Genomic DNA, 10289 nt, shown 5'->3' on the forward strand with positions numbered 1-10289 from the left:
CAGGGGTTGTGTCTAGCCACCCACTAAAGCACACATTTGAAGACAATGGAAAGGCAAGTCAGAAGGAGAGTCCTGAGCAAAAGAGAAAGGTACATGAGCTAAGAAAAGTGATGGAAACATCACCAGAGTATGATGTTGTAAAGAGCAGAGGCGCCTAAAAGTGGTTGTTAAAAACAAGGAAGCCTCATAAAAGGTTTGGCTTTTGACTGAATTGTTGACTTGCAATTCACCTTCATGTGCTGCAAATTTGGCTTTAATTCAGATTCAGAAAGGGGAAATAATCATAAAGGCAACCCAAACATTCCTTTGAACTTGACCCAGCGGTGCAAAACACACACACAGAGAAGTTACCTTTTAAAGAACTCCAAACGCTAAGAGACCCACACACAATTAAACATGTTTTTTCTTTTTTAATTTAATTCGAAATAAGAGATAAGAAATAATAAATCTTCAATAAAATATATAAAATTGTACAAGGCATCCCTTTCAAAGGGACTTTCCTATAATGGAAGATTGGGGTGAGGAGGAGAGAGAGGGAAAGTTCATCTATAGTGGGTACCAGGCGGTGACACTGCCTGGGTCAAAACAAACCAAAACCAGCAAAACCTCGTGGCTTTTTTAATTTTTCTATTTGTTTTGTTTTGTTTTCTTTCTTTCTTTCTTCCAGAACAACATGCTAAGAAAATAAATCCAGGAGAAGCTCTGCCTTCAGTGCTCCACAGCCTTTGGAGTAACTTTCTCACAAAGTTTAGCAAAAGTAATACATATAATACAATAGTTATAAGGAGAAGCCTGGGGAAGACACTGCCAGCACTTTGGGGAGCTCCCACAGGGACAGGCAGATTAGGCAGTCTCTTGGCACCCCACCATTCTACCAGTAGAGTTGTTTGTTTGTGATACCTGGATCTCACCTAAGAAGGGCTTAAAGCATGAGTCACACTGGCATCCTCAGCGAGGGAAGCAGAGGAAGACTCGGGGGTTCTTCTATTCAACACAAGACTGTTGCAAATACTAATAAAAAACCCCAAACATCTCCCAGAAGTGTTCCACAATCCTTTGCTCACCACCACTGTGGAAACAACCCACAACCTTCTTTCCCCAGAAAGCTTCCTTCCTTCTCTCCTGGTTTTCAAAGAGCATTGCAGAGCCAAGATTACCTGGCTGTAGCCAAAAATTTCTAAGCATGCCAATAGGAAGAGATAAAGACCAGACTGCCTAATAACCCTCTCTTGCACTTTACCTCCCCTCACAGTGCTTTACAAACAGTGAAGCTATTTATACAGATAAAGACATTACAGGAGCCAATGGTGGATGAAGCTGCGCTCTACATTTAGGGGCCCCGATGCTCATCTTGTTGCAAACATTTGCAGAGGTTTGGGGTGTGGAAATTTTTCTTACCCCCAGAAATGCAGGAACTTGCTGGCTCTGAACTTCACTCAGGCTCTACTGGGTCTAGTTTCTATTTACACGGTGTCTCTAGCTAAGGGCTTTGCTTTCTTTAAAAAAAAAACAAAAACAAAAACAAAACCCAAACAACAAATCCTTGATTATTCCTTTTTATTTCCCTCCCCCACTGCCCCCATATTAAGTGAAGGCAACTTAGAGTGTGGGTTTAGGGTTTGCACCCCTCTTACTTTAAACATATGCTGGGCCCCATCAGGAAGGCGTTGGGAAATATTTGCCTCAATAAGATGAGATTGCTTTATCGCCCGTTCTTTTTTATTCTATTTTTATGTGCACTGTATAAAATCCCTACATTTGCTCAACTTTTTTATCCTTTTTTTTGTTTGTTTTTACATATTTTTTTTTCTTTGAGGATCAGACTCTGAGCGCTCAGAGCACTCTCAGAAGACGCCCAACCCGTAGCATACAGGATGCCTTGCTTTGCTAACGCAAACTCCCGTACACTCCGGATGGCAAATAGAAGCGTGCAGAAGGAGCGGCCAGTACTGGTTGGGGTACTGCCTTCTCAGGGTTGGACATGATCCAGCAGGAAGTCTGTCTCACTGTCACTTTGTCTTTCTGATCTTCTTAGGATAAGTGGTACATGCTATATCCAACAGGAGTAGCATAGAGTCCAACGGGTGGGATAGGAAGCACAGGTCTGTGAAAAGGATAAGATGTTCCATACAGTGAGGCAGCCTGGATAGGAGAGTTGATGGGGAAAGGAAGGCTGAACCCCGATGGCAACATGGGCTTTGCTGCCATTTTGAGCTTCTCTAGCTCAGCCTCCTGCAGTCTCTTGGCCTTGGCCCTCCGATTCTGGAACCAGATTTTGACCTGGGTCTCTGTGAGGTTGAGGGAGCTGGAGAACTCAGCTCTCTCGGCGATGGACAGATACTGCTTCTGGCGGAACTTGCGCTCCAGAGCCAGCAGCTGGGAAGTGGTGAATGGGGTTCGGGGCTTCCTGTTCGTCTTGTGCTTCCTCAGGGTGCAGGCAGTTGGGCTCAGATGTCCTGCAAGGAAGGGAAAGGCTGGTTATCACAAAAGCAGGGAGACTTGTGTGCTCTGGAGAGATGCTGTGCTTGAGAGGAATGGGGTTAGGAGGGAGGGTTATGTGAAGGGACTGTCTCGCCAGGTGATACCCTCAAAACGGGTTCTTTCTGCAAGCGGCTATGGAAAGCCTTCTTCTGGCCAAACTTGTGTTCACAGGACTTGAGCCAATGTCCTGGGAAGTGAAATCTTTCCTCAGCAATTTCAAAATGACAGCTTGTAGTCAAAGAAGGCACAAAGGATTCCCAGATACACACACAGCCAGTAGCTTTAGGAGTCACATCACGGGTCTAGAGCACTCAAAACAGCTGCCCTGGCAGCTGCAGAACTGGACGAGTCACTCTAGCAAAGTATGGGGCAAACCTATTTGTAAAAGCAGAAGACTCACAAAAGTGAATCTCTTGCAGCAGTACAAAAGACAAGCTCAGCTCTGCTTCAGAATTTCTCCACCAAAAGCAACAAGTCAACCCTATCTATTTTTCTCTCAGCTGAAGTGGGTCTGATAATTTTTGTGGTTTAGATAACTGGGCATTTTTCTTGCTATTTCTTCTTCGAGAGCAAGTTTTTCCTCTGCTTAATAACTTTTCAAGGAATGTTTTCCCATTTTCAACAAGTATAAAGAAACCTTATATTAAAAAAAAAGCAGTGAACATCTCATTCAGCATTTTGCTATTAGACTTTTGCCTTTTCAAAACCAAAACAAAACTCCCAGAACAAACCAATAACTGTAGCATCTGTAGCCAATACAAGTCAGGAAACCTACTACCGTTTATACTTCCCTTGTAACCCCAGCCAGGTTAGGCGCATGTGCCGGGATGGCACATCGCTGACTTCTCTTTAGATTAATTTTTCTTTTCACTAATAGTTTTGCAAGCTAAAGAATAATTAAAAAGCATACGGCGGACTTGAAAAGCGTGACTTATTTGCTGTGTTCCAAATCACTCTCAGGGCATATGACAAGTCACCCTGGCTCCCCAGCTTGATCCAGAATGACACACAGGCTGCCCTTAAGAGGCTGCTAAATTTTACACATGCTGCAGTCTGCTTCAAACGCTCGTCAGTATTTGCACGTCGCGTTTTCTGGGCTCCTTTCACTTTACTCTTTTTAAAAATAGACAGCACCACGGAGCTGCTTAAGTGCTTATCACGCAATTAAAAATTAATCCCATGAGGAAAGTGTTCAGAAGTTCAGAAAGGGGAGGGAGAAAACAGCTACATCGGGGAAAAGTTAAACCCTTCTTACTCTTCTTCTAGATACTGAAAGCGAAAAATAAAGTCCTCTTAGAAAACAACTTGTCAAATACCATCATATGATCACACGAAGGCGTTTTAATAATTAAGGGGCTCACCATGACAATTGGTTCACTCCTAAAACTGCACTAAACTAAAACTACGCTAAATCGACCCTAAATTCACTACCGGTCACCCCGCATTTCCACTCTCTATTTGTAAAGGCAGCCTTTTCTCCAAGACAAGCTCTCTAAAGCCCCGGCTAAGAGGGGCTCCTGCTCATCCAGGCCGGAAGGGGTTTATTTACGAGGCAGCCCATGGTTCCGGCGATCGCGCCCCGTCCCAGAACTTCCCCGGCTCTGGGCTTTGCCCCGGCTGCTGCTGCGCCGGAACGGCAACAACCAGCTTTTACATTAAATCCAGGACAAGAATTTCCCCCCCGGGAATACACCCCGAGTCTTCATGGGCTTCTTCCCCCGCCGGCCCCCAAGGGACTGCCAAACAATGATAAGAAGCAGGGACCGTCGTCGCCGCCGCAGACCCCGTAATTGCGTCTACCCCGTGCTAGTCCCCAAGCACTCGCCGCAGTGATTTGTTTCCCTGGGTTTGGTTGTTTTTTTTGGTTTGTTTTTGTTTTTGTTTTTTTTTTTTCCCTCTTCCCTGGTTAACCTCCGTTTCTGGCCAAAACCATCACTTTAGCTCCCTCTCCGTATTGCTCAGCTCTTTGCCCAATTCATCCCACTCGTAATATTAATAATAGTAAATCGAGGAGCTGCTTCTAATGTCAAACCCTCCACGGGCAGACGGGCTTCTCGCAGGAGAACCAGTCACTGTATCTCGCTGTCACACCGGCTCTGAAGGGCCCGAGGGCCGGGGAGGGGGCCGGGGGAAGAAGGAAAAACGGCTGAGGCCGAAGGACCTTCCCTTCCCCAATCGCCATTATTAACCCCAAATCCCGCTGCAAACACCGGACCTGAACTGCCTAAGTTCTGTACAAAGCTATTTTTCAGATGTCTGAACCACCGATCTGAATAAAGAAAAAGGAGGAATTCCGAAGGGGAAAAAAGAAATGTACCAGAAGAAGACTAGGCCGTGCCTAAGTCTAGGGTTTTGAGCAGTTTAGAGGAGGGGTCCGGGTAGGAGCACACGCTTCTTTATACAATTTCCAGCATATTGGGGGTAAAAATCGCAAACAGGAGCTGCTCGGGGAATGACAAGGGCGAGCTGCTTTCCTCCCGGGGCCTCTCCAGGGCCCTCTCCCAGCACGTTAGAAATCAAATTAATTCGGGGTTATCGCAAAGGAAAGGAAGTGGCTGAAAGCCAAATCGAAATGATTGTCAAAAAAAATAAAGGAGCTGTAATAGAGCTAAATTTCCTTCCCGCAACATTAGTTTACAGGAACAAATTCTGCGAGATTGTCCGGCTCGACGGTTGTAGCGTCTGTAAAGTTACCGACTTAACTAAATAAATTTACAGAGGGTATGTTGGGGATGCAGAACAGAGTGAATCCATGTGCTAATGCAGGTGTACAGCCGCCAAGGCTTTTGGCGGTGGGCAGAAAACTTAAGTACCGCCGGGCTGCGGATCTCACCTTTTCCTGTAGGTAGCTTTGTGTATTTTTATTTTTAAAAGCAACTGATTTATTTTTCCCCTCACTTTTTTAAAGGTTTATTACCGAAAGCAGAACGCAGCTCGGCACAGACCCAGCAGCGCGGCTCCCAACAGCCCAAAGGCTGAAGAGGTGACCTGTCACCTACTGATTGCCTGTCCTTAAAGCGGTGGGAACACGGTCGGGAGACATCCAGGGCTAGAGATCGGGCCCGGCTCGGGGAACGCTTGACAGGCAGCGTTCAAGGAGCGAGAGAAGCAACCACCCGTGCCAGAGGAGACCGCGTCAGGACCCGGCACGCAGAAAGCGCGCAAGGCTGGAAGGCACAATTCCCGACTTTAAGAGGTTGCTTTGCAACGTTTGGAGACGGGAGAAAAATTCCTAATTCTCGTGGCAACGGGATAACATAAACGGACGAAGTGGCACCCAGTGAGCCGTGTGTTAGGAAAGGGAGCTAGTCCCTGGTAGCTCCTGAACTTTCTATGGTTTTAAAAACATTATATACTTATATACATTCACAGGTATACAAGTATATAACTACATAAATACAACATATAAATGAAGAAATATGTAACTTACGTATAAAAATCGGGTGCATAGCTATGAATACATACATAAAATAGTATATACGTGTGTATGTATATGTCCAGCGTGCCACAGACGGGCTCGGCACGTCGGCAGCCGCGCTGCCCGAGGCCGGTGCTCGGAGCTCCCGGCCGGAGCGGTGCCCGCCTGCCCTCCCTGGCCACCCGCTAGCCCCCGACACCACTTCCCCGGGCACTCACTTGGCGGAGGGGAGTATCTCCCCGCTTCTTGAATCCAGGACGTGCCGTCCTCCGAGTTCTCCGATTTGACCGAGGCGGTGTCGAAGGTTTTTGTAAGCGCCCCAGGGGGGGTGTGCGCGTCCCGGGAGCCGTGGCCCGACAGCAGCAGGTTCCTGGAGGTGCCCACTGCCGCCCCGTCGGCGCTGGTCCCCGCCGCGGGCAGCGGCAGCTCTTTGGGGGGTTTCTTGTCGGACATGAGGGCTTCCACGCTGAACGGCAAACTGGACACCTTGACTTTGTGGTGCTCCTCGGTGCCGGCCGACGGGCCCTCCTCATCGGAGGAGAAAACCTCCTTCGCCTTGGAAGGAGAAGCCATCACGGGAACGGAGGGAGGCTGGAGCGAGGCCGCCCGGGGAGCTGCGCTGCGCCTCTGCCGGGCCCTGCGCAGGGACGGTGTGAGTGGGGCTCTGCGGGGCCGCCCCCCTTTTCCCCCCTTAGGCTCCCAGGCGCTTTCCTCCTTTGGGAAGTAGTGTAGACGCCCCACGAACCAATGAGAACCAGCGCTGGGGCCTGACGTCACGGGGTGACTCATGCCATTGGCTCGGCAGCGGGGGGGCGGGGCCAAATCACTTTTATTTTCCTTTTTATTATTTTTTTCTTCTCTTTTTTTTCGGGGCGATTTTGTTTGGGGAGTTCCCCCCTTCCCCGAAATGAATTAGGAGTTAATGACACGGGCAGCCAGCGGAGCTGTGCTATTAAGGAACCGTCCAGGGCTGTAATCACAGCAAGGCAAGGAACGAAAAAAAGCAAGAGAAAAAAAAAAGCCGCGGGGGTAATTTCGGCTGATGATGATCATCAGGCGAAGAGGAAACTTTAGAAGATCGCGGCTCTGCCTCCTCTCGCCGCCGGCCCGGCTCCTCCCGCCGCCCCATCGGGTACCGCCGCGCCCCATCCCCGCCGCCCTCCCCAGAGCGGGGCTTGTCCCGTCTCCAAACAGGAGCTTTGCCGAGGGTGGCAGGGGGTGCTGCACCCCCGGGCGGAGACAGCCCCCGTGGGGGGGACGCGGCCGCCTCTGCCGAACAGCTCGATTTTCAGCCGAAAAAGGCTTTTTTTTGGGGGGGGTGGGGGGTGGGGGTGTTTGCGTTTCCTCGGCAGCAGGACTCAAGCAGGGCAAAACCACGCTGAAGAGCTTACACTGTAATTATTTGGGTTTTTTTTTTGCAGCGTCAATTATGCACGTGATGAATAGATGAGCTTTAATAAATTAGGGGCACGCAGCCCTTAATTAAGAGGCATATCTTGTACTATGAAAGATTCTCTCACTTTTTGACTTCCTACCAGTGGTATGAATAAAGACTATCCTTTATAAAGCGTTTCTAATTACCCCGCTGATAAAAGCATATACTTTTTTTTTTTTTCACAATTATTTTAATCTTATGCCAGGTATTATTTTATGCTGTGCCTGCAACTTTCTCCGGTTTCTTTTTTTCTTTTTTTTTAAGTTCAGAAAAAGTAAAGTTTTGGAGCCGTTTTGGTGTTATAACTGAGGCTTCAAACCCCAAACTACTCTGAGAAGGCAGCAGTGCATCTGCCCAAGTCTGGGGCTGTGCAGTGCAGCTCCTCGGCCCAAGCCCTGACTTGAGGGGTGGCTCAAACAAAGCAGTAGGCTCCATCCTGGATGGCTACAGGACTCTGCTTCCTGAGCAGTTTTGGTTATATTCCTTCCACAGAACGTAGGATTTCACTAGCTCATCTTGTGCTCAGTTTGGACTCCTGACATTCCCGCCAGCCCATGCAGCAGTCTTTGAAGTCCCCAGTCCTGCTAACACATATCACAACTTCTCACACCCTCCACAGCCTGGGTGATTATACCCTTTCATAGAGGGCAGTTTGGGAGCTGATTTTGGGGGAGGAATTGGTCTGGTGTGGACTTTCCCTGGGCCATGTTCCTCTGCCCAGGCCAGGCCAGAGATCACCTCGATGATGGGGCTGTACTGAGTGCACTATGATGGGCCCAGGGGGTCCTCCCAACCCCTTACATTCCCGGTCATCCAGCTTTCCCCAGGTCTGTCAAAAAGTATCTGAGCTGCCCCAGCCCTGATGGCATCTCGCTTGGTGCCATGGAGAGCAAATTGGGACCGGGGCATGCTATTGCGGTGTGGGAAGGAGTGTGGGAGGATGTGTACAAGAAACCATATTACAAAATCCCACTCATCAGTGGGACTAATGGTAGGGTTTGCACACTCATTACTGATTGCTGGCAGTGTTACTGCAGACCTTGATGAGTTAAGGATTAAAGGCAAGCAAGAGAACTGATGCCTTTCACTGCCTCAGCCCAACTAACTTGGCTGAGGAAGCCTGCAACATCTTAGGAAGCAGAACCCTGATTTCGGATTTTCTCTAGGGGTGAAAATAATTGATCCCACAAGCTGATGCCTCTCCAGCTGCCCTTTCCATCCCCAGTTTGTCATTTCTCCTTCCCCACATAGCTCATCTCTTTGCTGGGAGATACAGAGAGATGCAGGTCTGCAGCCAGCCAGCCTGGGCCTTGCAAGCTCTGCAGCGGCAATGGGGTTGAGCTTGTCCTTCTTGTCCTCCCCCTCCCTTTCCTTTCCCTTCTCCATGCTTCCTGCACTGTGACAAGTAAATGAGAATTGATGGACATGAAGGAACAATGCATGTGTGTCAAGAACAATGCACTGCCCCTAGAAAGCCATTGTGGGGCTGCTGAAAATACTACAGATAATTATACTGTGCTCCCAAAGTCAATGCCTGCTGGAAGGGCGCCGGGGTAAGGAGAGCTCACAGGAGGGCAGGTCATGGCGACACTGATCACATCCCTTGCTGCAGGTTCTGTCACCAGATGCCTGGTGGTGGCCTAGGTGTGCAAGCTCACACACTGTCCTCACGGGCTTGGGGTGGCTTCTCCGTGCTTCCATCCTTTGGGAGGCTGCAGGGGGACCAAGTGACAAGCACTTTTGGTACCGCAAAGGACAGAGCAGAAGTGAACTTACCCAGCCTGGTTTGGCTGGCTTTTGGGTGTCACAGGAGTGCCCTGGGTAGCAAAGCACGGCAGGGCTTGTTCATAGCATTTGCCCTCTTCAGCATTAGCCCATCACGAGATTGGTGCATTTTCTGTCCAAAGTCTGAACTTGGAGGTTTCTCTCCTCCCTCACCCCTTCCCTCCTTCATCCTCCTCCTAGCACTTAAACATCAGAGAATGAAGCCCCACGAGGTACTGAACGTCGGGACGGAAACTTTGCCGAGATGGGCTTTAGAGACATTTCTAGGAATTCAAGCTTTTCCTCTACCCAGGATCTCAGAACAGCAGGGAATTCTCCCCGCCCTGGGAACCGCCGTGAGTCCGGGGGCTTTCCCCCTGCGTCGGGCTCCCCGCTCGTGTCCCTGGAGAGACCCCGCTCCCGGGAGGACGGCCACTCGCCGGGGCTGTTCCGCAGCCCCACGCCCCGTGCCCCCAATCCCGGACCGCCGCACGGTGCGCTGCCGGATCCCAAGGATGCCCAGAAAGCCCCTAACAACCCCCCGTGCCCCTCATCTCCCCTCCCGCCTCTGACAGCATCAGTCCCGGTGAGCCGGGGCGGGCTCTGGGCGCCCCGGTCCTGAGGTTCTCAGCTGGAGCAGGGCTGGGAGGGAGGGAGCGCAGGGGGAGGAGAGACGTTGCAGACGAACTGAGGCTGTTTTGCAGGCGCCAGGAGCGGGGAGATGAAAGGGAAGCTCCTGGGGGAAGTGGCTGTGCAGTTTGACCGGCTCCAGCAGCGGCAGCAGCGGCGGCCCGGCCCGGCCAGCTCCGCCTCCCGCCCCCCCCTTGCCCCCGGCTCTGGGCTGCCCTCGGCCCATCCCCGCCTCGCCTTTCCCAGCCGGGGGGCGCGGGGAGGCGGCGGACCGGCCCTGCCACAGCATCCTCGCTCTTGCGTCCGTTTGGCCGCGGGCAGCATCCCCACCACGAAATGCCACAGTGTAGTTAGTCTGTGATAGCTGGTGCTGCTGTACTTAGGAGGGGTTTTGTCCAATTTCTCTCCCCCTCCCCCCTTATTTATGTAAATCAAGAGGGAACCCGAGCAGATCAATACACGAATGATGCCCTACAATCCCAGTCCACGCAAAGCGCCAGCCTTTACAGCCAACTCGCTGGGACAAAACACCAGCGGGCAGTGGGAAGCGCGTTTATTCTT

The 10289-nt window shown here is 50.4% G+C and overlaps 1 protein-coding gene across 1 annotated transcript; it reads right to left on the reverse strand.

The window, feature by feature from the left end:
* Positions 1 to 397: 397 nt before the first annotated feature.
* MSX2 (msh homeobox 2) lies at positions 398 to 6841 on the reverse strand. Its single transcript, XM_062607669.1, has 2 exons — positions 6118 to 6841; positions 398 to 2456 (listed from the first exon to the last, which is right to left on the reverse strand). Exons 1-2 carry the CDS (start codon positions 6686 to 6688, stop codon positions 2032 to 2034), a joined length of 996 nt encoding a protein of 331 aa, XP_062463653.1. The 5' UTR covers positions 6689 to 6841; the 3' UTR covers positions 398 to 2031.
* Positions 6842 to 10289: the final 3448 nt, after the last annotated feature.

Source organism: Pezoporus occidentalis, unplaced genomic scaffold (genome assembly GCF_034315485.1).
Source record: "Pezoporus occidentalis ecotype Australia unplaced genomic scaffold, CSIRO_AGI_Poc_V1 ctg124, whole genome shotgun sequence".
In the NCBI taxonomy this organism is placed as follows: Eukaryota; Metazoa; Chordata; class Aves; order Psittaciformes; family Psittacidae; genus Pezoporus; species Pezoporus occidentalis.